Source organism: Sphaerodactylus townsendi, linkage group LG06 (genome assembly GCF_021028975.2).
Source record: "Sphaerodactylus townsendi isolate TG3544 linkage group LG06, MPM_Stown_v2.3, whole genome shotgun sequence".
Classification (NCBI taxonomy): domain Eukaryota; kingdom Metazoa; phylum Chordata; class Lepidosauria; order Squamata; family Sphaerodactylidae; genus Sphaerodactylus; species Sphaerodactylus townsendi.
The window spans coordinates 7,981,956-8,007,504 of record NC_059430.1 but is presented as its reverse complement, the minus strand read 5'-3'; the positions used below and the strand labels follow the sequence as shown (position 1 = coordinate 8,007,504).

Genomic DNA, 25,549 nt, shown 5'->3' with positions numbered 1-25,549 from the left:
AGTGCTTCACCAGACCACAGGTGTTTTCAGGCGCGAATCACTCTGCTGTCTGTGTTAACTATATACAAAAGTGGTACCAATCAGGTGCCATCACCGTATCAGATTTGCAAACGGTACAAGCTGTGCACTCAGTCCTAATCTGCTCACGGCACCTGCTAGAAGGAGGGCCCCTCTGTAGATTTTGCTCATCTAAACATTTACACATGTTCTGACATATTTAACCCAAGCCTCGGTTAGAGGTGCTGAGCTCCAGGAAGGTCTCTGATCTCTGAAAATCACCACTGACGACAGAAACCATTTCCCCTCAAGGAAATGGCTGGTTTGGAAGACGGACTCTATGGCAACATGTATTATATCCTGCTAAACTCCCTCTATTCCCTAAACCAGTGATGGCGAACCTTTTTGAGACCGAGTGCCCAAATTGCAACCCAAAACTCACTTATTTATCGCAAAGTGCTGGCAATTTAACCTGAATACTGAGGTTTAAGTTTAGAAAAAACAGTTGGCTCTGATGATGCGTTACTTCGGGAGTAAAGGCTTGGTGGTAGTCGGCGGTTTTGCTTTGAAGCAACCGTGCAACTCTTCCAATGGGTGAATCGTGACCCTAGGAAGGTTTACTCAGAAGCAAGCCCCATTGCCAGCAACCGAGCTTACTCCCAGGTGAAGGATTGCGCTTTAGTTCTTCGCATGAAAATCAGTGGGGTTTAACAGTGCTTAACAGGGTTACCGACACTGCTTCCCCAAAACTAGGTCTTAGGTTTAATGCTAATAATCGAGTCCAGCAGCCCAGGCCAGCCTAGATGTGTGTGTGGGAGGGGGGGACTCTGTTTGTACGTGCCCACAGAGAGGGCTCTGAGTGCCACCTCTGGCGCCCGTGCCATAGGTTCGCCACCACTGCCCTAAACTTTGCCCTTCCCAAGATCTTGCTCCAGGCAAACAAAACCAAAACAAAACCACAGACGCCTCTTTGCCTTTTTGCAGCACTCTGCCTAGCCAGGATGCCCCCTACCCCATGCTGGTGCTGACCGGCCCGCTGGCGTGCTGGAAACGAGAACTTTGCCACAGGCTCTGCAGGAAGTTCAACAACTATTTCAGATACGGGTATGTCCAAACGGCCTTAGGAGGCCTTAGGTGGCCTTTTGAAATGAGGGGTGTTGGCCGTGTGATTGTGCGGGTTGTCTCGAGAAGACACAATTGTACAGAAGGCGGTGTGAGCTGTTGCGTGTGTTGCCAGGTACTAGAGCTTCTCTCCCCCGCCTCACCCCCCGGAAGCCAACAGTAGTTCCACACTGCATCTGACTGTAGGCCGTTAGGCTGCAATGCCGCTAGTGGCCTGAAGGTGGTAGCAGAGCATAAACCCTAACTGTGAAAGGCAGCGAGTGGGATATGCTGGAGAGGTGAACGTCTCATTGAGGTCTAGCAACTTGAGACCTGGGTAAGATGAGTAAAACCAGAGGTGGGATCCAGCAGATTCTCACAGGTTCCTGAGAGTAGGTTACTAATTAACTGTGTGTGCCGTGAGGGGGTTACTAATTGATTTTGCCACGTGATTTTTGCCTTAGTTACGCCCCTCCTCTCAGCAGTAGCGCGCAGAACTTGAAGCAGTCTAGCAGGAGGGGCACCGGCGTGCGTGACAGCCTGCGCCTGCGTGCATTTGTTTCCCGCCCAAGGACCGGCGCAGTGGCTGCGTTCTTGCCACAGCCCCGCCCAGGAATGCTCCGCCCCCGGAATGCCCGACCACACCCCCGTCGTGCCCCGCCCAGCCTCATTGGCGCTACGCCACAGTTTGAATCCCACCACCATGGGAACCTGTTACTAAAATTTTTGGATCCCACCACTGAGTAAAACCTTCATTCTTCACAGTAAAGAAAAGGGCTGGTTGGGTACGTCTTATCACCGCAGAAGGCTCAAAGACAACCTATTCCTCACTGAGGATCCAATAGTTCAAAGCTTGTGAATTGCCCCCCAAAATGGACCAATCCCAATAGTCCCGAATTTAGCTGTTTCTGATCCAACCTTTATTGGTGCACTTGATGGCAGAGAAGCTGAAATCGTGACCTTTCTGCGCATTGCACTTACCCCATTTCAGAAGTGCTTTCAATCCCATTGTTTACCTCCGTCTGTCTGTACTCCTAGGAAAAATGTTTCATGGCTAGCATAATTCTTTTCTTTTTTTTGCTTTTTTCACTGTAACGATGCATTTGTAGCTTTGCTAATTCAATATTCCAAAAAAAAAAAAACCCTGAAAAAAACCCTCACAAAATAATAGATTATTGAGAGGAGAGGGCAGTGGTGGGATCCAAAAATTTTAGTAACAGGTTCCCATGGTGGTGGGATTCAAAGAGTGGCGTAGCGCCAATGGGGCTGGGCAGGGCACGACGGGGGCGTGGCTGGGCATTCCAGGGGAGGGGGCATTAATAATTTCTCTGTGACTGTAAAAAACTCTTACTGTAAAAAAAAAGTTCCTAATTTCCAGCTGGTATCTTTCTGTCCACAATTTAAACTCATTATAGCAAGTCCTGTCGTCTACTGCCAACAGAAACAACTACTTCTCCTCTAATGGACTGCCTGTCGAATATTTAATACTTTCAAATACTTAATTTTGTTTCTAGAAATCAAAAGAAGGATACTTTCCTTAAACAAGGAACTTTACCATATTTCTAAAACACGTTTTTAAAACAGCCCAACAGGGAGAATTGTCCCGTTTTTTACCTTTGCTAACCAGCCACAAAGGAAACAACAGGACTTTATGATTTTTGGACCGAATGGAATTTCTAACGGAAAAGCAGACCCAATTAGTGACCCCCTCTCGGCACACACAAATAATTAGTAACCCACTCTCGGGAACTGGTGAGAACCTGCTGGATCCCACCTCTGGGAGAGGGGGAAAGGACTGAGGCGAGGCACCGAAAAAATGGCGGAGCAATCACCCAGGGGCCAGTCGGGCGTTTTGGCAGGACAGAAAAGACTGTCAAGTATGTTCACACTGTGAGGGAAGCTAGCTCCAAAACGTTTCAGTGAAAAACAACTCAGAGCAGTTTCGGAAACGAGGCAAAAGGCTCTTCGAAACATTTCCAGAACCAAACGGGGAAAAACGTGCAGCGCTCCATATAGGAAACATTTTGTTAGCGGGCTGGAAATGATGTAAACGGCTTGTGCGGAAAAGGTCTACATCTCTGCTCTTACTGACTTAATTCTTTCTGTAGCTCAGATCTTAGGACACCCCACTAAAAGCCTTTTGGCTCTGAAAACTGTTCGATTTGCAAAAATGTGGGTTGGTGGGTTGATAGAGACATCAGTCATAATTTTGTTGCAAATCCAAGCGCTTTGGAAAAAAAGAAATCTCCTGCAGGGAGAAAAATCCAATATAATGCACATTAAATAAATTATCCCGTTTGAAAAGCCCGGTTGGAAATACCAAATAATTGAACGCTGGTGGGAAAATTTCCGAGAGCTATGAGTTTTGCGAGAGCCTTGTTTGTTGTTTTTATTTCATATTTTATCCCCTCGTAAGTTTTATGCATATGAAGAAAACGACGGAATCTTAGCCGAGCAGAAAATTGATACCATAAAGCAAAGTTGTGTTTTAATTATTCAGGAGAGATTTCCGTTGCTTGAGTGTGCGTTCTTTAAAATTTCAGGCATGCCACTCATTAAAAATGCCATTTATGGAGGATCTTTGGCTGGCTCGAATGTAGACATGACCTTGCCGTTAAAAAGGAGCTTGTAACATGCTTTCAGGTTGCTAGCTTTGGGGGGGGGGGGGGGAGGAAGGCAGTAAAATATGACATTGGAAACATCTGTCCAGGAGCCAGGAATAACCTTTCAAGATGTATGTTTTTTGAATAATAATATCCCTAAGAAAACCAGCTCTTTGAAGTTTAAGCTTTAAAGACTCCACAGGCCCCCCACATGGTTTGCATTTGATGCAGTTTAAGGTCAGGTGGTACCCCAGTCGTGTTCCAGGAAATAGTTTTGGCGGGGGCTGCTGGGATATCTATGCTTGACATGCTGAGCCCCGGCATGGTTCCTTGTTTTCCCTGGCAGACCGGGCTGAGACATCTAAATCAGGAGTCTCCCACTATTGTGGCCCTGCACACAACTTTGGAACTCTGGGACAGGGAGAAGCGCGCAATCGCAACATGGCAGCCTCAGAAGGCGGAGCCAGTCACAACATGTCAGGGATTGGGGCTGTAAACGACTGTAATAATAACTCTTCAATGTTTCCGGGAAAAGCTGTGCTTCTTAGGAGGCCTTTTAAAACGAGCCTATCGTTGAAGAATATTTTGTTGCTTATACGCAGCTTCGCTTCAGTCATGCGGTGCAGATTGTTGCGGCCGCCGCCGCTGCTGCTCACGCAGTGGGTTTGCATCTACCCAGCCAATCAGATCTTCAGTGACCAATCAGAAGCTGTGGTGAGGGAAAGTCCCATCTGACCCCACCCCTCCCTAAAAACACTTGGCGGGTTCCAGGAATGGGGGCGGACGGCGGGTGTCCAGATACCCTTGGGCTCCATGTTGGAGATCCTCTCTTTCTCACAATACTAGAACCAGGGGGCATTCATTGAAAATGTTGGGGGGAAGAATTAGGACTAATAAAAGGAAACACTTCTTCACGCAATGTGTGATTGGTGTTTGGAATATGCTGCCACAGGAGGTGGTGATGGACACTAACCTGGATAGCTTTAAAAGGGGCTTGGACAGATTTATGGAGGAGAAGTCGATCTATGGCTACCAATCTGGATCCTCCTTGATCTGAGATTGCAAATGCCTTAGCAGACCAGGTGCTCGGGAGCAGCAGCCACAGAAGGCCATTGCTTTCACATCCTGCACGTGAGCTCCCAAAGGCACCTGGTGGGCCACTGCGAGGACCAGAGTGCTGGACTAGATGGACTCTGGTCTGATCCAGCTGGCTTGTTCTTATGTTCTTATCCCTAACCAAAATAAAGGGTGTGGCAAAATGTCAGGGCGGGGCTGTGATTCAGTGCTACACCAGTTTGCTTCCAGAAGTTCCCCGGCTCCTGGTAAAGACCTTTTCTCTGCAAAAGACCCCGGGGAGCGGGAGCCAGTTCAATGTAGCCCAGGCTAAGATGGATGGACGAAGGATCTGCCTCCATGCATACAACCTGCAAGGAAGACCCTGATGTTCACCAGGGGAAGCAATGGCAGACTTTGGACTCATGCAGGGGCACTTGCATGTGTGAAGACCAGTGGCGTATCTATAAGAGGGACATGGGGTGTCAATTGACTCCAGGCACTTCCCATTATATCTCTTGGGGGGTGCCCCTCAGCCTGGCGGAGCAGCCTGGCAGAACCGGGCCGAGGGGCGCAGGGGCGGTGGGGGCGCCCTTAGCAGGTGTTGTCCCGGGTGCCATTTTCCCCTGGTACGCCTCTGGTGAGGACCCAAGGAGAGCAGCAGTGGCATAGGAGGTTAAGAGCTCGTGTATCTAATCTGGAGGTACCGGGTTTGATTCCCCGCTCTGCCGCCTGAGCTTTGGAGGCTTATCTGGGGAATTCAGATTAGCCTGTGCACTCCCACACACGCCAGCTGGGGGACCTTGGGCTAGTCACAGCTTCTCGGAGCTCTCTCAGCCCCACCCACCTCACAGGGTGTTTGTTGTGAGGGGGGGAGGGCAAGGAGATTGTGAGCCCCTTTGAGTCTCCTGCAGGAGAGAAAGGGGGGATATAAATCCAAACTCCTCCTCCTCCTCCTCCTCCTCCTCCTCCTCCTTCTTCTTCTTCTTCTTCTTCCATTTCAAAAGAGTTGGGGAGGGCAAGAGAAGCCTTAAGAACTCAGATCCAAAACAGGTGTGATGCAGAAGCTCCGTAATTGGTATCACGCTTCAGGCGCGCGCGTGCGTGTTTTGGTTAGCTAGCAGCTTGAAGATCGCAGCCGGGTGAAAAGCTGTCCGGCCCTTTTCTCTCTCGCCTCTTCCATGATTTAAAGTACGCCTCTGAGTTGTTGGGGGTGGAGGGAAGAATTCACTGCCGGCGCTCCTCCAGTGCAAAACTGAGTGCAGCTTTAGAAGGGGCATTTTAAATCATGGGCGAGACCTGGCAGGAAGGGGTTAAATAACACTCCTCCAACTACCCCTCCCCCAACCTTCAAAGCAGCCACGGGTGCTGCTGTGTGTTTAATTCATTCATTCATTAAACTTAATAGCCCACCCTTTCCCAGCTGACGGCCGGGCTCCGGCTGGCTATCATGCATAATTGAAACATTCCAACATCGAATAGAAAGCAACAATCACAATTAAATGTAAGTTAAACATTAAAACCTAAGTATCAGTGCTTCCTAAGATGGCGGCTACATTTAAGTCAACGTATGGGCACCAATATGGGGCCCCAATAAAACTAAACAACAAGCAGCAGTGGTGTAGGAGGTTAAGAGCTCGTGTATCTAATCTGGAGGAACCGGGTTTGATTCCCAGCTCTGCCACCTGAGCTGTGGAGGCTTATCTGGGGAATTCAGATTAGCCTGGGCACTCCCACACACGCCAGCTGGGTGACCTTGGGCTAGTCACAGCTTCTCAGAGCTTGTTGTGAGGGGGGAAGGGCAAGGAGATTGTAAGCCCCTTTGAGTCTCCTGCAGGAGAGAAAGGGGGGATATAAATCCAAACTCCTCCTCTTCTTCTTCTTCTTCTTCTTCTTCTTCTTCTTCTTCTTCTTCTTCTTCTTCTTCTTCTTCTTCTTCTTCTTCTTCTTCTTCTTCTTCTTCTTCTTCTTCTTCTTCTTCTTCTTCCCCTCCCCACAATTTAGATTTTCAACCACTGGGGAGGAGAAAAAATACTTAGCATTATTAAAACAATCCCAATCACACTTCTGGTGTTGTGGGAAGGGAAGGAATTCTGCCCCTGTTCCCTTCCCTCTCCGTTCATCATTCTGGGAACTTCCAACATGTCCCCATCAAACTACAGTATAGTGTAGTGTGGTGGTGAAGAACCGTGGGCTCTAATCTGGAGAACAGGTTTGATTCCCCACTCCTTCACATGAAACCAACTGGGTGACTTTAGGCCAGTCACAGTTCTCTCTGAACTCTCTCAGCCCCACCGACCTCACAAGGTGTCTGTTGTGCATCATGCTGGCAGGGGATGATGGGAACTGTAGTCCATAACATCTGGAGGGCCGCGAGTTTGACACCTGTGCCTTAAAGGTAGAGAAAAGTGGGGTATGAAAACCAACTCTTCTTCAACAGCTGAAAAAGTTTTGTTTCTGTGTCTCTGCCCGGCTTGCCTTTCAGTCCGTGCCACACCACAAGGCCGGCTTACTTTGGAGAAGAAAATCGCCTGGATTACTATTTTGTGTCCGAGGAGGAGTTTGATAAGATGTCGTACATGGTAAGGGGGTTCAAACCGGTTTCATTGGGGCTCGAGGGGAACCCCCCAGGCTCAGGCTTCACAGATCCACATCGGGGTGGGGGGGGGGGTGACTGGAATTTCACGGATTCTTGAGATGACATTGATCCGAGAGAAATCCTAGAAGTTTTCAGGTGGCTTGTGTAGGTACTCCTATCTATACTGAGAGCCAGCGTGGTGCAGTGGTTAATAGCAGGCGGGTTCTAATCCGGAGAACTAGGTTTGATTCCCCACTCCTCCACCTGAGTGGCAGAGGCTTATCTGGTGAACCAGATGTGTTTCCGCACTCCTGCATTCCTGCTGGGCGGCTGTGGGCCAGTCCCAGTTCTCTCAGAACTCTCTCAGCCCCACCCACCTCACAAGGCGTCTGTTGTGAGGAGAGGAAGGGAAAGGAACTTGTAGGCCACCTTGAGTCTCCTTACAGGAGAAAAAGGTGGGGTATAAATCTCCTCCTCCTCCTCCTCCTCCTCCTCCTTCTTCTTCTTCCTCCTCCTCCTCCTCCTTCTTCTTCTTCCTCCTCCTCCTCCTACTTCCTCCTCCTCCTCCTTCTTCTTCCTCCTCCTTCCTCCTTCTCCTCCCTCCTCCTCCTCCTCCTTCCTTCTCCTCCTCCTCCTTCTTCCTCTTCCTCCTCCTCCTTCCTCCTCCTTCCTCCTTCCTCCTCCTCCTTCTTCCTCTTCCTTCTTCCTCCTCCTTCTTCCTCCTCCTCCTTCTTCCTCCTCCTTCCTCCTCCTCCTCCTTCTTCTTCCTCTTCCTTCTTCCTCCTCCTCCTCCCTCCTCCTCCTCCTCCTTCCTCCTCCTTCTTCTTCCTCCTCCTCCTCCTTCCTCCTCCTCCTCCTCCTTCCTCCTCCTCCTTCCTCCTCCTCCTCCTTCCTCCTCCTCCTCCTCCTCCTCCTCCTCCTCCTCCTCCTCCTTCTTCTTCCTCCTCCTCCTCCCCACAATATTTGGTATCAGCTTGTCAAGCAAGTCCAGGGGGACTTGCCGCAGCTGGCCACAACCTGTGCAGTTTGTTACACTCACATCATGACACTGTGCATCTGCGTATATGGCTGGCTACTGAAATGGATGACAGTCCTTAAATGGCACTTTCTACATCCTGAGGTGTCGATCTCAACCAAAGGAATCTTCCCCCACTGCAGTCTGAGAAGTCCCATCGTAGGAAACGCCCTGACTTGGGTGGCCCGGGTGAGCCCAGGTCTCATCAGATCTTGGCTGCTAAGCAGGGTTAGCCCTTCAGGCCTGAATCTTGGTGGGAGGGAACGTGGGAATCTCCGTCGTCAAGACCCAAGGCTGTGCTCCCTTGCAAAAGTTAGTTTCCTTTGTTTTTCAAAACAACCGTATCTCATGGTTTAAATTACAGGGGAAATTTATTGCGACTTTTAAATATAACAGCTTTCGGTACGGGCTGGGCCGAGATACTATTGATTCTATTGCCCGGGAAGGGCTGGCGACCTGCGTTCACATGGAAATAGAGGTAAGAATGGTTTTTGGGTGCGAGACGGTGCCTAATGAGGCATCGTGAACCAACATAACTCAGTAACTTTCACTCCCCAATCGCAGCGAAGTCTGAACTCCATCTAAACTCAGCTGTGTCAGGCTGTTAAGTCCTGTCCTTGGGTACGTAAATGGCACAGAATGAATAATAGCAGAGACAGATGTGCCCAGAAGCAGTTGAGTCCCTAGATAGATGGGACAGTGGAAAATGTAGATCGTAGAATCTAAGAGTTTGGGGGGGGGGGGACTGGTAAGCTATCTACATGAGCCCCCCTTGAATGCAGGAATTCCACCTTTCCTCCACTCATTGGTTCCCATCTCTCTTTCTCTCTCTCTCTCTCTCTCTCTCTCTCTCTCTCCATCTATCCATCTATCCATCCTCTATCTTCTATCTATCCTCTATCTTCTATCATCTATCATCCATCTATCATCCATCTATCATCTATCTTCTATCTATCATATATCTATCATCTATCATCCATCTATCTAATCTAGGAACCACCCACCCCCAAGGAGCTCTGGGCGGCGTACAACTGAACAAAAAATACACTAATACATAAAAATTAAAACAGTTTAAATTTACATATACATTAAAACAAAAATAATTTAAACCCTATACATAGCAGCATTCCATTTCCCAATACGACACAATACAAATGATGCAAGATAATGGCGCCCGGTCCTAAGGCCGGGAGGAGACAGGCAGTGCTGAAGAGACGTCATATTGAGTGTACCAAAAACGTCATGGCCCACAGCATGGGGCATCCAGGGGAGGGAATCCGCGGCCAGCCTCCCCAAAGGCCTGGTGGAACAGTACAGTTTTAAAGGCCCTGCAGAACTCACCAGGGTCCCGCAGGGCCTGCTTGTCTGATGGAAGCGTGTTCAACCAGGCAGGGGCCAGGGCCGTAAAAGCCCTGGCCCGGGTGGAGGCCAGCCTCATCATGGTGGGGGATCACTTGTGGGATCCCTTGTGAGATCAGCCACATGGAGAACCAGTGTGGTGCACAGATTAAGAGCATCAGACTTTGATCTGGAGGACTGGGTTTGATTCCCCATTGCTCCGCGTGAGCAGCCGACTCCAATCTGGTGAACTGGGTCTGTTTCCCGGCTCCTCCACACGAAGCCTGCTGGGTGACCTTGGGCTAGTCACAGTTCTCTCAGAACACCCTTAGCCCCACCTGCCTCACAAGGCGTCTGTTCTGGGGGGAGGAAGGGAAGGCAATTATAAGCCACCATGAGACTCCTTAAAGGCGGAGAAAAGCAGGGCGTAAAACCCACTCTCCTTCATGTCCAAAGCCCCGCTCTGCCATGGAAGCTACACTGGTGACCTTGGGCCAATTACAGACACGCAGGGTTGTTGTGTGGATAAAATGGTGCATCAGGGAATGGCAGAAACCACTTTGTGTCCCCATCGTGGTGACAAATGGGATATAAATGGATGAATGAAGCAGTCAGCTGAAGTCTCCCCTCCTGCGGCTTAAGCCCATTAGAGCGAATTTGACCTTCTGGGGCATCCGGGAACAATCAGCTCCGCCCCGATGATTGTGAAAGTGGATCTGGTGGGAGGAGCAATCCAAGCCCATGGGACAGGAGTCTCCAGCCTTCGTGAACCTGTAGGTACCTTTGAAGTTTTGACACGGTGTTACCGCTGCAGCTCGGGTAACAATACGTGATTTCAGCTCAGCACAGTAATGAGGCGCAGGAAGCCGACGTTCTTCAAAGCAAAAGGATTTTATTTGCAGGTAATGGTCCCAGCTCGGTCAGGAGAATCGTGCCCTTGCAACGCAGTGCAAGAACCTTTATTCCGAAACTTCAAAAGGGGCAAAGGGGCAGGGAAGCGGGAGGTGAGGGGGCAAGTCCCTCACCAAAACAGCAATCAAAACAAACAAGCCAAAAGCAGTTACACATTTGAATGGGATTACCAAATCCTGCTGTCTGCTGTCCTCCTGCGAGATCTTGCAATGGTGCTGAATGGAAAGCAGATAAGGCCCATTCATGAACTTTTTCTTTAGGTGTATTGGCTGCCGCGACTCCAAAGTTGAGCGTCCTTTATCAGATGGTTGTTTCCCCTTTTAGCACGCCCTTGGGGCTCCTCACTTCCACATCGCTGCAACAAAGAAGAAAAGTTCAAACTGGGTGGTCCAATGGTGGTCCCTGCATGTCTTCCTAAGTAATGGCTGGGGACCTCTGGGTGCATGGGCAACAGATTCGATCTGCTGCAAGTCCAAAGAGGGTCTTTGTCTTTGTTAAGGAGTCGGCTGGGTGTTGGTCTAAGCTGCATTCCAGAGCCAACTTTCTCGTCCCTTAATATCAAACCTTTTCTGGCCACTGCTTTGGCCATCAGACACAAATTTCAAAAATAACATTTCTAAACTTTAAATGTTAGGGAAACCTTAAAGGGATAAACACATATACTTATAGGCAAGACTTTCCTAAACCTAACAAGAACAAAACCTTAAACTTAACTGGAGAACCTATTCAAACTAAAATCCTAAACAGTAAGAAAATCATAAACTCAACTCTAAAAGGGCTTTTATTATATCCTAGAATGGCATAAACAAGAGGGAAACCATATATTATTGGCACAAACATACATAAGCGTTCTCTGTGAGCCTTATGGAGGCTTCTGATCCACACAAGTCTCCATGTCCTGGCATGGAGCCAGTGTAGCCAGGCAACCTGACTCAGGAAAATATTTTGTTTATTTTCCTGTGGCGGTAACAACAGCACGCTAAGTGCAGCCACAAAATCGCTTCTACAGAGTGGCTGCTGCAGGAGGCAGAGTCAGCTGCAAACCGGTGGTGACAGCTGTAGAAGCAGGGTTTTTAAAAATCTGCCCAGGCAATCAAATTTCCAGTGGCCGATTTGAAGCCTTGCTGGACAGAAGCTCCACCTGACCCCACCCACTTTCTAAAAGCCTTTGGTGGGTACCAGAAATGATGTGGGTGGGCACCCCGGTGTCCCCGGGCACCACATTGGGAACCCTTGGCCACATGGTGGAGCACCTAATTCCACCCCTTCCTTCTCTGACTCTTTGGGGGCGACTTGAAATCATGTGTGATTCCACCATGTCAATGAAGACCCACAAAATTGGACCTCAGTGATGAACCGGGCACTAGGGTTGGAGATTTGGACGGTCCGAATCTGGATTTTGACCGAATCTGCATTGATTTGGACGGATTCGGACGAGCAGGGTCCGAATCTGAGCTGTCCGAATACCATCTGATCCGAATCCATGGGAGGTTTGGATATGGGGGGATCCGACCCCATACACCCGAAGTGGACTTGAATCCGAATTGGGGCCGAATTTTTTTTCCATTTACCAACCCTACCGGGCACTCTCTGCCTCACAGGGGGTGAGAAGCCTGAAGAATTCCTACTTCGAACCCCGCTACATCCTGTTGATCCCCGTGAACAAAGAAAGATACGGGGGTCACCTGCGAAGGATGGGCCTCTTCAGCAGACCGGAGATCGAGAAAGCCATCCAGAGGGTGGACATGTACTACAAACTGAACCAGGATTACCCAGGTTTCTTTGATGCAGTGATCGATGTAGGTGAGTCAGCACGGTGTGTGCGTGTGTGATGTTTCCAGGGTGACGGCACAAAACCTCTTATTCTGAAGCGAAACAGTCGCATTTGTCGTGACCAGCCTAGGAATATCACAACGACCACTGTAGCATCTTCATTTGCTGTCCTTTCCATGATACTAAAAGTGGGTTTTCAGGGAACTTGTTTGCATCAGAGTGATCTGGGCTTGCTATGGGCAAGGACACTACAGTATAAATCAGTGGTGGTGGCGAATTTATGGCACTCCAGATGTTTGTGGACTACAATTCCACCAGCCCCTGCCAGCATGGCCAGTTGGAAATGCTGGCAGGGGCTGATGGGAATTGTAGTCCATGAACATCTGGAGTGCCATAAATTCGCCACCATGAGTATAAATCCTTCTTTTTATCCAGCAGGCTGTAATAATCCCAAGGCAGCTTCTCACAGCATTTGTTGTTAACCGCTTTTGTTTTAGATTCTCAGTTGTTGCCTGGCTTTTATTATTACCTCTTCCCAGAAGAACAAGGGTGCAATTTGACCCTAGCAACCCTTAATCTATTCGGGTCTGCCAGGCATTCTACACAGGACGCTGACAAGAATCTCTGAGGCTAGGACCTGAAAAGTTTTCTCCCTTCCCTGACCCACACGACCAATCTTGGGAACTGGAAATAATTCCATAGTTTTGAGTTGTCTTTCTTGATTCTGATCGAAGGAATTCCTTGGCTTTAGGAGGAGGTTAAGAGCTCGTGTATCGTAGGAGGTTAAGAGCTCGTGTATCTAATCTGGAGGAACCGGGTTTGATTCTCCGCTCTGCCGCCTGAGCAGTGGAGGCTTCTCTGGGGAATTCAGATTAGCCTGTGCACTCCCACACACGCCAGCTGGGTGACCTTGGGCTAGTCACAGCTTCTCGGAGCTCTCTCAGCCCCACCTACCTCACATGGTGTTTGTTGGGAGTAGGGAAGGGCAAGGAGATTGTAAACCCCTTTGAGTCTCCTGCAGGAGAGAAAGGGGGGATATAAATCCAAACTCTTCTTCTTCTTTAGTGTATGGATCACTCCATGAGTTTACTCTGCGACGTTATGCAGAATTCAGACTCGAAGCTGCCTCTTTGAACAGCAGTCCGACATTATCGAACCTTGCCGCTTCACGTATTTCCTCCTTTATTCTTCTTTTCCTCCCCTCCGACCTCACGTTTAGATGACTACGATGAAGCGTTCGCCAAGCTAGTCCGCCTCATCGAGGAATACCTGGGGCTAGTGAAACCTCCGGAGTCGGAAGTGACGGTTCCAGCAGCAGGTAGCAAAGTAGATCCAGGTGCTATGCATAATGTTTCAGAGGCACCCTTTGTGAGCCAGCACCCAGTTTGCTTGCAGGGAGTTACACTGGTTCATACCTTAGATCAGTGGTGGCGAACCTATGGCACGGGTGCCAGAGGTGGCACTCAGAGCCCTCTTTGTGGGCACACGAGCTGCTGCCCCAGTTTGGGCACTCAGCAGTGGCATAGCGCCAAGGGGGTGAGGGATGCACGACAGACTGAATGCGCGCCCCTGTGGGGCTGTGGCGAGGGTGTTTTGGGGTTGAGGCGGGGATGTTTCGGGACATTCTGGGGGCATTCCAGGGCAGGACGGGGGCATGCAAGGGGCACAGGGCGCATGCGTGCCCCACGTGCAGTTTCCCCTCGCTCCGCCCCTGGCACTCAGTCTCTAAAAGGTTCGCCATCACTGCCTTAGATGGTTTGGATGTCTATTAAAGATGGAACCTTGTACCTTAGTATATTGTCAAAGGCTTTCCCAACCAGAATCAACTGTCGGTTGTGGATTTTCCGGGCTGCGTGGCTGTGGTCTGGGAGTTTTTACTCCTAACATTTCGCTCGCATTGCTGCAGGCAAAAAACCTAAGGAGCAAAAACTACCAGACCATGACCAGACTGCCCAGAAACCCCACAACAGCCGTGTACTTACATTGGAACGAGGCATTTTGCACAGAATCTGCCGCTATACCTTGTGGAACAACCCACGGAAGTGTGTTACTCATCTATTTACAAAATTTTGTATCGTGCCTTTCTGCCTGTACAAAGGGCCACGAAGACAGCAAACAATTTAAAACATATGATAAAGGAGCAGCAGTGGCGTAGTGGCTAAGAGCAGGTGCACTCTGATCTGGAGGAACCGGGTTTGATTCCCAGCTCTGCCGCTTGAGTTGTGGAGGCTTATCTGGGGAATTCAGATTAGCCTGGGCACTCCCAACACACGCCAGCTGGGTGACCTTGGGCTAGTCACAGCTTTTCGGAGCTCTCTCAGCCCCACCCACTCACAGGGTGTTTGTTGTGAGGGGGGGAAGGGCAAGGAGATTGTCAGCCCCTTTGAGTCTCCTACAGGAGAGAAAGGGGGGATATAAATCCAAACTCTTCTTCTTCTTCTTCTTCTTGTTCTTCTTCTTGTTCTTCTTCTTGTTCTTCTTCTTGTTCTTGTTCTTCTTCTTCTTCTTCTTGTTCTTCTTTTTCTTCTTCTTCTTCTTCTTCTTCTTCTTCTTCTTCTTCTTCTTCTTCTTCTTCTTCTTCAGACACATTTTAAAAACATCAAAATCAACCCTCCAGACAAATAGCATCAAACCAAATAAAAGCAGAGCTAAAACATTGGGAAGAACTTTCTGACTGTCAGGGCTGTTGGACAGTGGAATTCACTGCCTCAGAGATTGGTGGAGGTTTTTAACCTTCTTTGGAGTTTTTTAAACAGAGGCTGGGTGATCATATGTCAGGAGTGCTTTGACTGTGTGTTCCTGCATTGCAAGAGGTTGGATTTGATGACCCTTCTTGGAGCCTCTTCTAACTCTATGATTCTCTGAAAATTTACAGCCGTCCCAAAACTATTTCCAGTCCATAACTGAGGAGAACAAAGGGCAAAATATCAGTTCCCTCATCCTTGTCTATAAACTGTCTGATGTTCCTTGAAGGGACTCATAATCGCCTCAAACGCTCTTGCCATCCCACTAGTTCTGTGCTTCTTTGCGACTTCATTAACAGCGCTTCGAATTTGCGGCAATTCTGCCGTCCATAAAAGCAACTTTAAAATTTACTGCGCTTCATTAAATTCATTTAGTGCCTCATTTGTAGGTGTTTCAGATAAATGTAATGATGCTATCTTTGGAGAGATTGCTTCACGCTGTAAGGACGAGGCACGGCAAATGTATTTATTTATTTATTTTGAAATACTATTGTTGCCTTAAGGCAAAGCCTTAATATGAACATTTGCAATAATAGTGTAATAGGGAAGGATTAGCTGGGCCATAGAATGGCAGGCTGTTAAAATCTCCCTTAATGAACAGATATCCCAGAGCTTTTCTTAAAGGACAGAGCACAGACACTGGGAAAGGGAGGAAATAAAATGAAGATGGAGGATGGAGGCAGAATGAATTCTGTCCCAAGTGCTGAAGGGGGTACAATGGAGTGACAGCGGCTGCATCCCCTGGTGGAGGCAGGTGAGCCCCCGTGTGCTGTTCCTGACATCAGCTGCTGCCTGGTGCCCATGGGCACCATGTTGGGAAATTCTGACCTTACACCTGAAAAGGAGATAAGAACATAAGAACAAGCCAGCTGGATCAGACCAGAGTCCATCTAGTCCAGCTCTCTGCTACTCGCAGTGGCCCACCAGGTGCCTTAGGGAGCTCACGTGCAGGATGTGAAAGCAATGGCCTGCTGCTGCTGCTGCTGCTGCTGCTGCTGCTGCTGCTGCTGCTGCTCCTGAGCACCTGGTCTGCTAAGGCATTTGAAATCTCAGATCAAGGAGGATCAAGATTGGCAGCCATAGATCGACTTCTCCTCCATAAATCTGTCCAAGCCCCTTTTAAAGCTATCCAGGTGAGTGGCCATCACCACCTCCTGTGGCAGCATATTCCAACACCAATCACACGTTGCGTGAAGAAGTGTTTCCTTTGATTAGTCCTAATTCTTCCCCCCAGCATTTTCAACGAATGCCCCCTGGTTCTAGTATTGTGAGAAAGAGAGAAAAATTTCTCTCTGTCAACTTTTTCTACCCCATTCATAATTTTATAGACTTCAATAAAAGAACTTCAGAATCTGTAGAAGAAAACGACGATTGGGAAGCAATCATTGTGATTTCTTTCTCCATTTAGAGTGTCAGCATGGGTATAGTGGGTCAGAGCAGGCGGATTCTATACTCTGTTCAACAAAAAAACTCCGTGTGGTTGTTTGCGCTCCAGCAGAGGTCGGGACAGTGTGCCCCCTCGTTGCAAAGAAGGGCAGATTCTCTGGCAGCATTTTAACATTTCAAAACGAGTGGCGGAGGCTGATCTGGTGAACCGGATGTGTTTCTGCACTCCTACATTCCTGCCGGGTGGCCTTGGGCTAGTCACAGTCCTCTAAGAACTCTCTCAGCCCCACCGACCTCACAAGGTGTCTGTTGTGGGGAGAGGAAGGGAAAGGAGCTTGCAAGCCACGTTGAGTCTCCTTACAGGAGAGAAAGGCAGGGTATAAATCCAAACTCCTCCTCCTTCTCCTCCTCTTCTTCTCCTCCTCCTCTTGCAGCTCAGCCAGCACCGTGCTGTCTCCTTCCCATGAGAAAGGGTGGGGCACAATCTTCCTTTGGGAACTGGTGCCGAGGGGAGGAGTTAAGTGATGTGGAAGGAACAGGAAGAGGGGGCATCATGGGGGTTATTTTGGTGCCCAGCTTTTTGTTCTGTCAACGGAACTCTAACTACCTTATCCCGGTGCTGTTTTCAATAAAAGAACTCTTCTGAACATGAAGTCTTATTATTGAACAGTTCTAGGGCACAACATAAGGTTGGGGGCCACTGGTGTGGGGGTTGGTCTAGATGACCCCTGAGATCCCTTCCAGCTCCATGTGTCGACGTTCATCAGCCCAGGCAACATGATTTGCTCTTTCTTAGCTCCTGAGAAAACGACGGATAAGAAAATGGCAGCCATCGTCAAGGGCGCTACTGTCGTCCCAGGGCCTGCCACCAATGAATTCTTGGACTCATCAGCCAGAAATCACATGGCCAGAATATCAGCCAAACTTTCAGAAGAGAAAACAGCAGTGGTGAGTCTGTGGGGGAGGGGGGGATTTTCCCAAGATCAATCCAGGAGGTCTTAGATACGTGTTGATGACTTTATATTAGTTCTTAATAGCATTGTAACCTGCCTTGGAGGAGCCCCGTGGCGCAGAGCGGTAAGCTTCAAAACTGCAGTCCAAGCTCTGTTCATGACCTGAGTCCTATTCAGAAGCTTATAGAAAGTTAAAAGGTCAACTATTGGATAGAGAGTTCTCTACCCTAATCACCGCAGCCAAGAAAAAGTGCTCCCCCCTGTATTTTTCTCTCCCATTTGAAAGGGGCCACTTGGCACACTACCTGTATTGCTTAATAAACCCTGCTCAAAGGAGAGCCATAATGCTCGCCAGGTTTAATGTTATGCCTTCTGCCTTGTTACACAGCAGATTTAATAAGCAAGAAAAGGCTAAAAGATTGTGCCCATGTAAGGATGGCTCAGTTGAATCTCTGGCCCACCAATTACTACACTGTCTCAGGTTCAAGGAAATCAGATCCAAGTATGTGAATCTTACTCCTTTACATTTACCCCATCTCCCCGATTTAATTAGATTACACTACTTGTTGGACAATCCTGATCCTTCTCTCTGTATGATAGCGGCAGACTTTCTCCTGGAAATTACTAAACGCCAGTAGATTTCCTTCGACCTAACATTTATTTCCTGTATTGTATATGCTTTTTAAATCCATTTTTTTAATTATTGTTGTACTGTTGTCTATGCCAATAAAGGCTTGCTACACTCATGACCTGAGTTCGATCCCGAGGGAAGTCATTTTGACATAGCCGGCTCAAGGTCGAGCCTTCCATCCTTCCGAGGTTGGTAAAATGAGTACCCAGCTTGCTGGGGGTAACGCTCAGATGACCAGGGAAAGGAATGGCAAAACACCCCGTAAACAAGATCTGCCTTGTAAACGCCAAAATGGGACTTCACCCCATAGGTCAGTAATGACCCAGTTCTTGTACAGGGGGATTTCCTTCTACTTTTTAACCTGCCTTGCGGCTGTTGATCAGAGGCTCCTTCTGCCCAGAAGGCACTTTCGACCCACCTTCAATCCACTTCGAAGCTGTGTTACCTGGTAACTTTTACTGACTCCCAAGGTGCCCTGCTCTCGGCAGCGCAAAGGAACCCAAGCAAGACCCGACACGGCGCGTGTAATATCAAAGAAGATTTATTGAGATGCTGACCTAAGTGTCAGCACCTCTGTTCCACACAATGACTGCGCCGCCTAGCAGCTCCCCTTCGGGGAGGGCGGTATACAAATACAATAAATAAATAAATAAATAAATCTCTTAAATACCCTTTCTCCCGTCGGGAGTCCGGGAGAATACAAGACAGCCCACCACCATTCATTAGCAAAAATTCAAAACAACCAATCATGCATTTGCAACATACAGGAACCAATCAGAGTTCGATAGGCATCTCCTTCTTGGATTTCGCGCCGGAGTGGGGCGAGGCAATGACGTATGCACTGTCAGGAGAGTCACAAAGGGTCCTTCAGGTGTTCGGGGTCAGGAAATGGAGCTTGATGACGATGGCCCCCTTATCTGCCTGCTGACGGGATTAGGCAGGGCGAGGCGCTTTCCCCGAGATCTTCTTTTGTGTGCATCCATCAGGGACCTTTACACGTGAAAGGATGGGCTCAGGTGGGGCCGAGGTGGATTCCTGCCTTGAGCCAAGGAGGTTCCACGCAGTCACAGATACAGAGAAACTTATAAATCCTATTTCCTATCTAATACAGTTGGCTTCTACCTAACACAGAAATAAAACATAATTCAATCTTTACTTAAAATAAAGTCCAGAAGTGGAATGAATTTACTTCTGGCTCCGCTATCAGCTGGATTTACTGTGCGTGTTACCACAGGTTTGGGGTACAGACCCAGAGGCAAATGAGCCAAACTGACAACAGAATAAAATTAAAGAAATAATTTTATTCAGACCAACAAGGGCTTCCGCTAGAATCAGGAGAGTCACGCTCAACTGAGCAAATCCAGGTGTTTATAAAGGGTACAAGCCGGAGTACATCAAAAGAAATAAAATGGCCAATTGGTGCAGATAGAATTGCAGCAATAGTGTCACAATTAAGTCATCAATATGCCAACATGCCAGGAGATGGGTCTTAATGTTCCCAAACATGTAGAGATTTAGATTCGTAGTTTGACCTGATTTAGCATATTTCACACTATTGACATCCTGTTCTTCGGATGTTTCTATTCCCTCACCTAAATGTTCCTTTCATGGCCCCGACTTAAACTAAACAAAGGGAGCCAACTATTGGCACTTCTCTGGAGAATCTCAGAATCCTGGTGCCAGGGAGGGTTTGTTTCTAGGCAAAGACAGGAGTTTTCCTCTTTATCATTGAGATGCCTAAATTCCTGGGCTTGATTTAGAACAAAAGGGGTCTTCTGATGACACTATGAATTCCATTAGGCCAAATGCTAATGGACTAGGTCAGAGAGCCTCCGTGGCCCCTCGCTCAGCAGATTATGGCTGCTGCCATCCGGGCCCTGGCTGGAAAAAGGAAAGAGGAAAAATCTGTTTTTCTGATATGTGCCTACATGCGGAATAGCAAAATCCACTTTCAAACAATTGCGCAGGTCAATTGAATGTGCGTTATTCTGCATGTGCAGAAGGGACCAGAGAAATGTGCACTAAAAAGTTATTTTTTTCCTGAAGCCTTAATTTTTTTTCTAATGGCAGAACTAGAACATTTGGGGGCATGCTGAAAAATCTCCTGTTAAATGTTTTTTTTCTTTCTAAGTGAAAAAACCCCTGGTCTTACAAAGGATTCCACACGTTCCAAAGTACAGCATGAAAATGTTTGCAGAATTTCCCAGTTTTTCCAATTAAAATTTTTGGGAGAGCACTAAAAACAATCTCTTACGCAGTAGACATATAAAACATTGTTCAGTTTAATAGCCAGACGTCCTGGCTTGGAGATCTCTTGGGAATTGGAGCTGCTGTCCAGATTACAGAGATCATTTCCACTGGACAAAATGACTACTTTGGAGGGTGGAATCGATGGCATTGCACTCTAGAGAGGTCCCCTGGGATTTCCTGTTAGGAATGAAGTCTGATGTATGCAACTTGATTGTGACTCTCATGTAACCTGATTGATATGCAACTTGATTGATATGTAAAAGGGGCTTTCTCCAGTAGTGGGATTCAGTTGGTTCGCACCACTTTGGCAGAACCGGTTGTTAAAATGGTGCTTGTAAACAACCAGTTGTTAAATTATTTGAATCCCACCCCTGGCTTTCTCTCTCTTTCCCTTTCCCCTCTGATCTTCATAACTTTAACACAGGTTGTAGATACGTAACTAGGCTGAATGACCATGGTGAACCATCAGAGGAACAGGATGTGACTGCTGATCAAGGGGGGAGGCTAACCAAGTGGTTGGATCTGTTGTGGCCTTGAGGCGCCTAAGCCTTTAAACAACTCCACACTTTCTCTGGGAGACAAGGAGGGGGAGAATTAAGAACATAAGAACAAGCCAGCTGGATCAGACCAGAGTCCATCTAGTCCAGCTCTCTGCTACTTGCAGTGGCCCACCAGGTGCCTTTGGGAGCTCACATGCAGGAGGTGAAAGCAATGGCCTTCTGCTGCTGCTGGTCCCGAGCACCTGGTCTGCTAAGGCATTTGCAACCTCAGATCAAGGAGGATCCAGATTGGTAGCCATAGATCGACTTCTCCTCCATAAATCTGTCCAAGCCCTTTTTAAAGCTATTCAGGTTAGTGGCCATCACCACCTCCTGTGGCAGCATATTCCAAACACCAATCACACGTTGCGTGAAGAAGTATTTCCTTTGATTAGTCCTAATTCTTCCCCCCAGCATTTTCAATGGATGCCCCCTGGTTCTAGTATTGTGAGAAAGAGAGAAAAATTTCTCTCTGTCCACATTTTCTACCCCATGCATAATTTTATAGACTTCAATCATATCCCCCCTCAGACGTCTCCTCTCCAAACTAGAGTCCCAAATGCTGCAGCCTCTCCTCATAAGGAAGGTGCTCCAATCCTTCAATCATCCTCGTTGCACTTCTCTGGGGATAAAGGGTGCTCAGAAAGCCACGTCTGGCAGAACTGGCTTTCTCAAGCTAGGGGCTTCGCTGCTTTTCAATAAACATTTCTGATCAAGAATCCAGAGTCTAGTCGAAGGCTTTCACAGCCGGACTCAACTGGTTGTGGTGGACTTTCCGGGCTGTGTGGCCGTGGTCTGGTGGATCTTGTTCCTTAACGTTTCGCCTGCATCTGTGGCTGGCTTCTTCAGAGGCATATCCCAGAGAGAAGTGTGCCACACACTGTCCAGTCAAGATCCACCAGACCACGGCCACAAAGCCCGGAAAGCCCACAGCAACCAATCCAGAGTCTGTTTGTTGACTGAAGGTCCGAGACCTGACGTTTCCCAACCAAACCCTAAGCTAAACTCAGGTTCTAAACCAGATAATTTAAGACCCGGGAGGACAGTTCTGTGTGTCTCTGCATGTGTGTGGGTAAAGAAGGGGGATAAATCTGAAGGAGGCTTTAAGAGAGGGAGGAACCCTCCGTTCTAGAATGATGAAGTCCAAATGCCGATTTTTCAGGACAGCTTTAGAGTTATTCCCCTCCTGTCTTCTTGCTAAGTAAATCGAGCCCCACTTTCCGATGTCTGAAGTTATGGCTCCAGATGGAGAGGAACAGCCGAAAACCTGGCCCGCTACCCATCGCTTAGCAAACGGCTTTCATTAATACTGAGAGAGAATAGCGGATATAAAAAAGGAGCAGCGTTCCAGTCATCGCCGCGCTCCGCCACTTTTAACTGCATCCCGACCGGCAAGAAAAGAAAAATCATGTTTCCTTTCATATCGCTTCATCTCCACGCCGAAAAGTGTAGCCGGCAAAGTTTCTTCTTTCCAAAGCCCAGGAGCCCAGCCTGCCATGCCTTTAACATTCATTGTAATTTTATTAGTATATCTTTGAGACCAGTTTGAGGCAGTTTCCAAAAGAAATCACAGAAGCCGATGGAACGGGGAGGAAAATGGCATGGCTGTACAAAGCCACATAAAGGTGCACCACGCAGCAATAGTGGCAGTGTGAAATTATAGAAGTCGATCTATGGCTACCAATCTGGATCCTCCTTGATCTGAGATTGCAAATGCCTCAGCAGACCAGGTGCTCGGGAGCAGCAGCAGCAGCAGCAGCAGAAGGCCATTGCTTTCACATCCTGCACGTGAGCTCCCAAAGGCACCTGGTGGGCCACTGCGAGTAGCAGAGTGCTGGACTAGATGGACTCTGGCCTGATCGAGCAGGCTTTTTCTTATGTTCTTACATTTTTAAAGTAAACGCAGCAAAAAGCAGTTTAAGTAAGACAATATGGCCAGAAAGTCTTATGACTGGGGCTGGCAACCTCGGGGCGATGTCTGGCATTTTTCTGGAACCATAATTAATTTCCAGATCACAGAAATCAGTTCTTCTGAAAAGAACGGCAACTCCCGAGGGCAAAGTCTATAGTATACTAGCTGGCCCGGCGACGCTTCACTGTGGCTCCCCGTGGGGGGGGGGGGTTAGGGCAATCAAAGCAACCCCCGTGGCCCCTGTGGCAGTGGCCCTCACTGGAGTGGTCTTGCTGTGCAGTTCGCTGTGGCTTGGGGGGGTTAGGAATTGAAGGGAGGAGGAAGGGGAGAGGCGTACCGGTCGTGTGCTGCGCCATGGCTGCGAATGCTCCTCCTTCCTCTTCTTGTGTCTGGAGCAGGTGGTTTCGCGCAGTGTGAACGCGCACGCCGTGTGTAAGGTGGGCAAGCCACGACCCCCCGGCCCGGCGGGCCCTCATTGGTCCGCTGGGGGGTTGGGGAACGTGCATTTTACCCGGCTCAGGAGTGACATTGGAGCCTGCTGAAGGCGCCGAAACATGCCTGCCAGGGGAACGGACGTCGTGGGCAAATTTGGGAGGATTCGGTCCAGCAGTTCCTGCATTAGGGCATGAGTAACAAACTCACGGTTAGCTTTTTATACATATAGATGGAGCCAGTGTGGTGCAGTGGTTAAGAGCAGGTGCGCTGTAATCTGGAGAACCAGGTTTGATTCCCCGCTCTACCACTTCAGCTGTGGAGGCTTTTCTGGTGAACCAGATTAGCTTGTGCACTCCAACACATGCCAGCTGGGTGACCTTGGGCTAGTCACAGTTCTTTGGAGCTCTCTCAGCCCCACCCACCTCACAGGGTGTTTGTTGGGGAGAGAAAGGAGATTGTAAGCCCCTTTGAGTCTCCTTACAGGAGAGAAATGTTGGGTATAAATCCAAACTCTTCTTCTTCTCTTCTATATCACAGATTATAAGTAAAATCCCTGACCAGATTCCTCTCCCCACGGGCTGCACCCCTAAATCCCCAGGGACTTCTCAAGCCAGAGACAGTAACCTAACTTATGACTCAATAAACAAAACAATAAAATCAGCAGTTAAGAAATGCTAGGGAAAATCAAAATGCATCAGCCCAGGACAAACAGGCTCAGAGTGGGTTAGGAGGGAGGACATTCCTCATTTTTAACAAGTGCGCCGCATGTAAGGTTGCCAGCTCCGGGTTGGGGAATTCCTGGAGAATTGCCAAGCCCCTTCTATCATCCTCGGGACTCCTTGGAACCCTTCTCTTGATTTGTCCTTTGAATGTGATACCCGAAACCGTCCTTCTTGCAAAGGCTGAAGTAGCAGGAACCGCCACTGCAATGAATTGCCACTGGTAGCTGAAGAAGGGAACCTTCATAAGAACATAAGACATAAGAACAAGCCAGCTGGATCAGACCAGAGTCCATCTAGTCCAGCTCTCTGCTACTCGCAGTGGCCCACCAGGTGCCTTTGGGAGTTCACATGTAGGATGTGAAAGCAATGGCCTTCTGCGGCTGTTGCTCCCGAGCACCTGGACTGTTAAGGCATTTGCAATCTCAGATCAAAGAGGATCAAGATTGGTAGCCATAAATTGACTTCTCCTCCATAAATCTGTCCAAGCCCCTTTTAAAGCTATCCAGGTTAGTGGCCATCACCACCTCCTGTGGCAGCATATTCCAAACACCAATCACACGTTGCGTGAAGAAGTGTTTCCTTTTATTAGTTCTAATTCTTCCCCCCAGCATTTTCAATGTATGCCCCCTGGTTCTAGTATTTCAATGTATGCCCCCTGGTTCTTCACTCTTGAAAGTGTTACCGCGCTGCCTGGGTAACTTTTACTCTCCCAGATCAACCAGCTCTCAGCAGCGCAGAGGAACGGAAACAGGACCCAACACAGCGAGTATAGTAAAATAGAAATGAGTTTATTAAGATGCTGACCTACGTGTCAGCACCTCCACACCACGGCAACTGCAGCCGCCTAGCAGCTTTACAACAACTTTTATATACTTTCTCCCACCCGGGAATCCGGGAGGATCCAATACAGCCTGGAACCAATTAGAGTCCAGAGGGCAGTTCCTTCTTGAATTTCCTGGCAGAAGCAGGGTGAGGCGATGACGTAGGCACAGGCGGGAAAAACACAAAAGGGTCCTTTGGGTGCTTGGGGTCAGGAAACGAAACCTAACGACGACGGCACCCTCATCTGCCTGCTGGTGGGATTAAGGCAGATGGATGTGCTTCTTCCGGGTTCCCTTTTGTCTAACGTCCGTTCGTGGTTTTTGCAAATGAAAAGGGACATGCCCAGGTGAAGCAGGGGTGGATTCCTGCCTTGAGCAAAGGAGATTTCATTCAGATACGAATACAAAATACAGCTACAATTCCTACTTTCTATCTAATACAACTTTTTCCTATCTAACTTATAAAGAAATGAAAACATAATTTCACCTTTATTGAAAACACGATCAGAAATGGAATAAATCATTTTTGACTCTGCTATCGTAAGCTCATACCCGCCCCTAATCTTGTTGGTCTCTAAGGAACCACTGGACACAAATCTCACTCTTCTATTGCAGGCCAACACGCCTGTCCGCCTGAAATGCAGTTGCGCCCCTGAGCCAAGATACACCACCATCACACCGTTATCTGTTCTTGGACTCATTATGGCTATATATAAACCTGGCATCTTTGCTTGGAATATTTCCCCTTAGCCAGTTACTCCCCACTCCAGTAACTCCATTGGCAGA

At 48.4% G+C, this 25,549-nt stretch overlaps 1 protein-coding gene across 1 annotated transcript in view; it reads left to right on the top strand.

The window, feature by feature from the left end:
* LRGUK (leucine rich repeats and guanylate kinase domain containing) overlaps positions 1-25,549 on the top strand; it is a 79,053-nt gene that overhangs the window by 40,429 nt on the left and 13,075 nt on the right. Inside the window, exons 8-13 of the mRNA XM_048501473.1 lie at positions 982-1,101; positions 7,240-7,336; positions 8,712-8,825; positions 12,199-12,400; positions 13,590-13,688; positions 17,297-17,448. Of these exons, the coding sequence (XP_048357430.1) occupies positions 982-1,101; positions 7,240-7,336; positions 8,712-8,825; positions 12,199-12,400; positions 13,590-13,688; positions 17,297-17,448 (784 nt within the window). The remainder of the gene's footprint in view (positions 1-981; positions 1,102-7,239; positions 7,337-8,711; positions 8,826-12,198; positions 12,401-13,589; positions 13,689-17,296; positions 17,449-25,549) is intronic.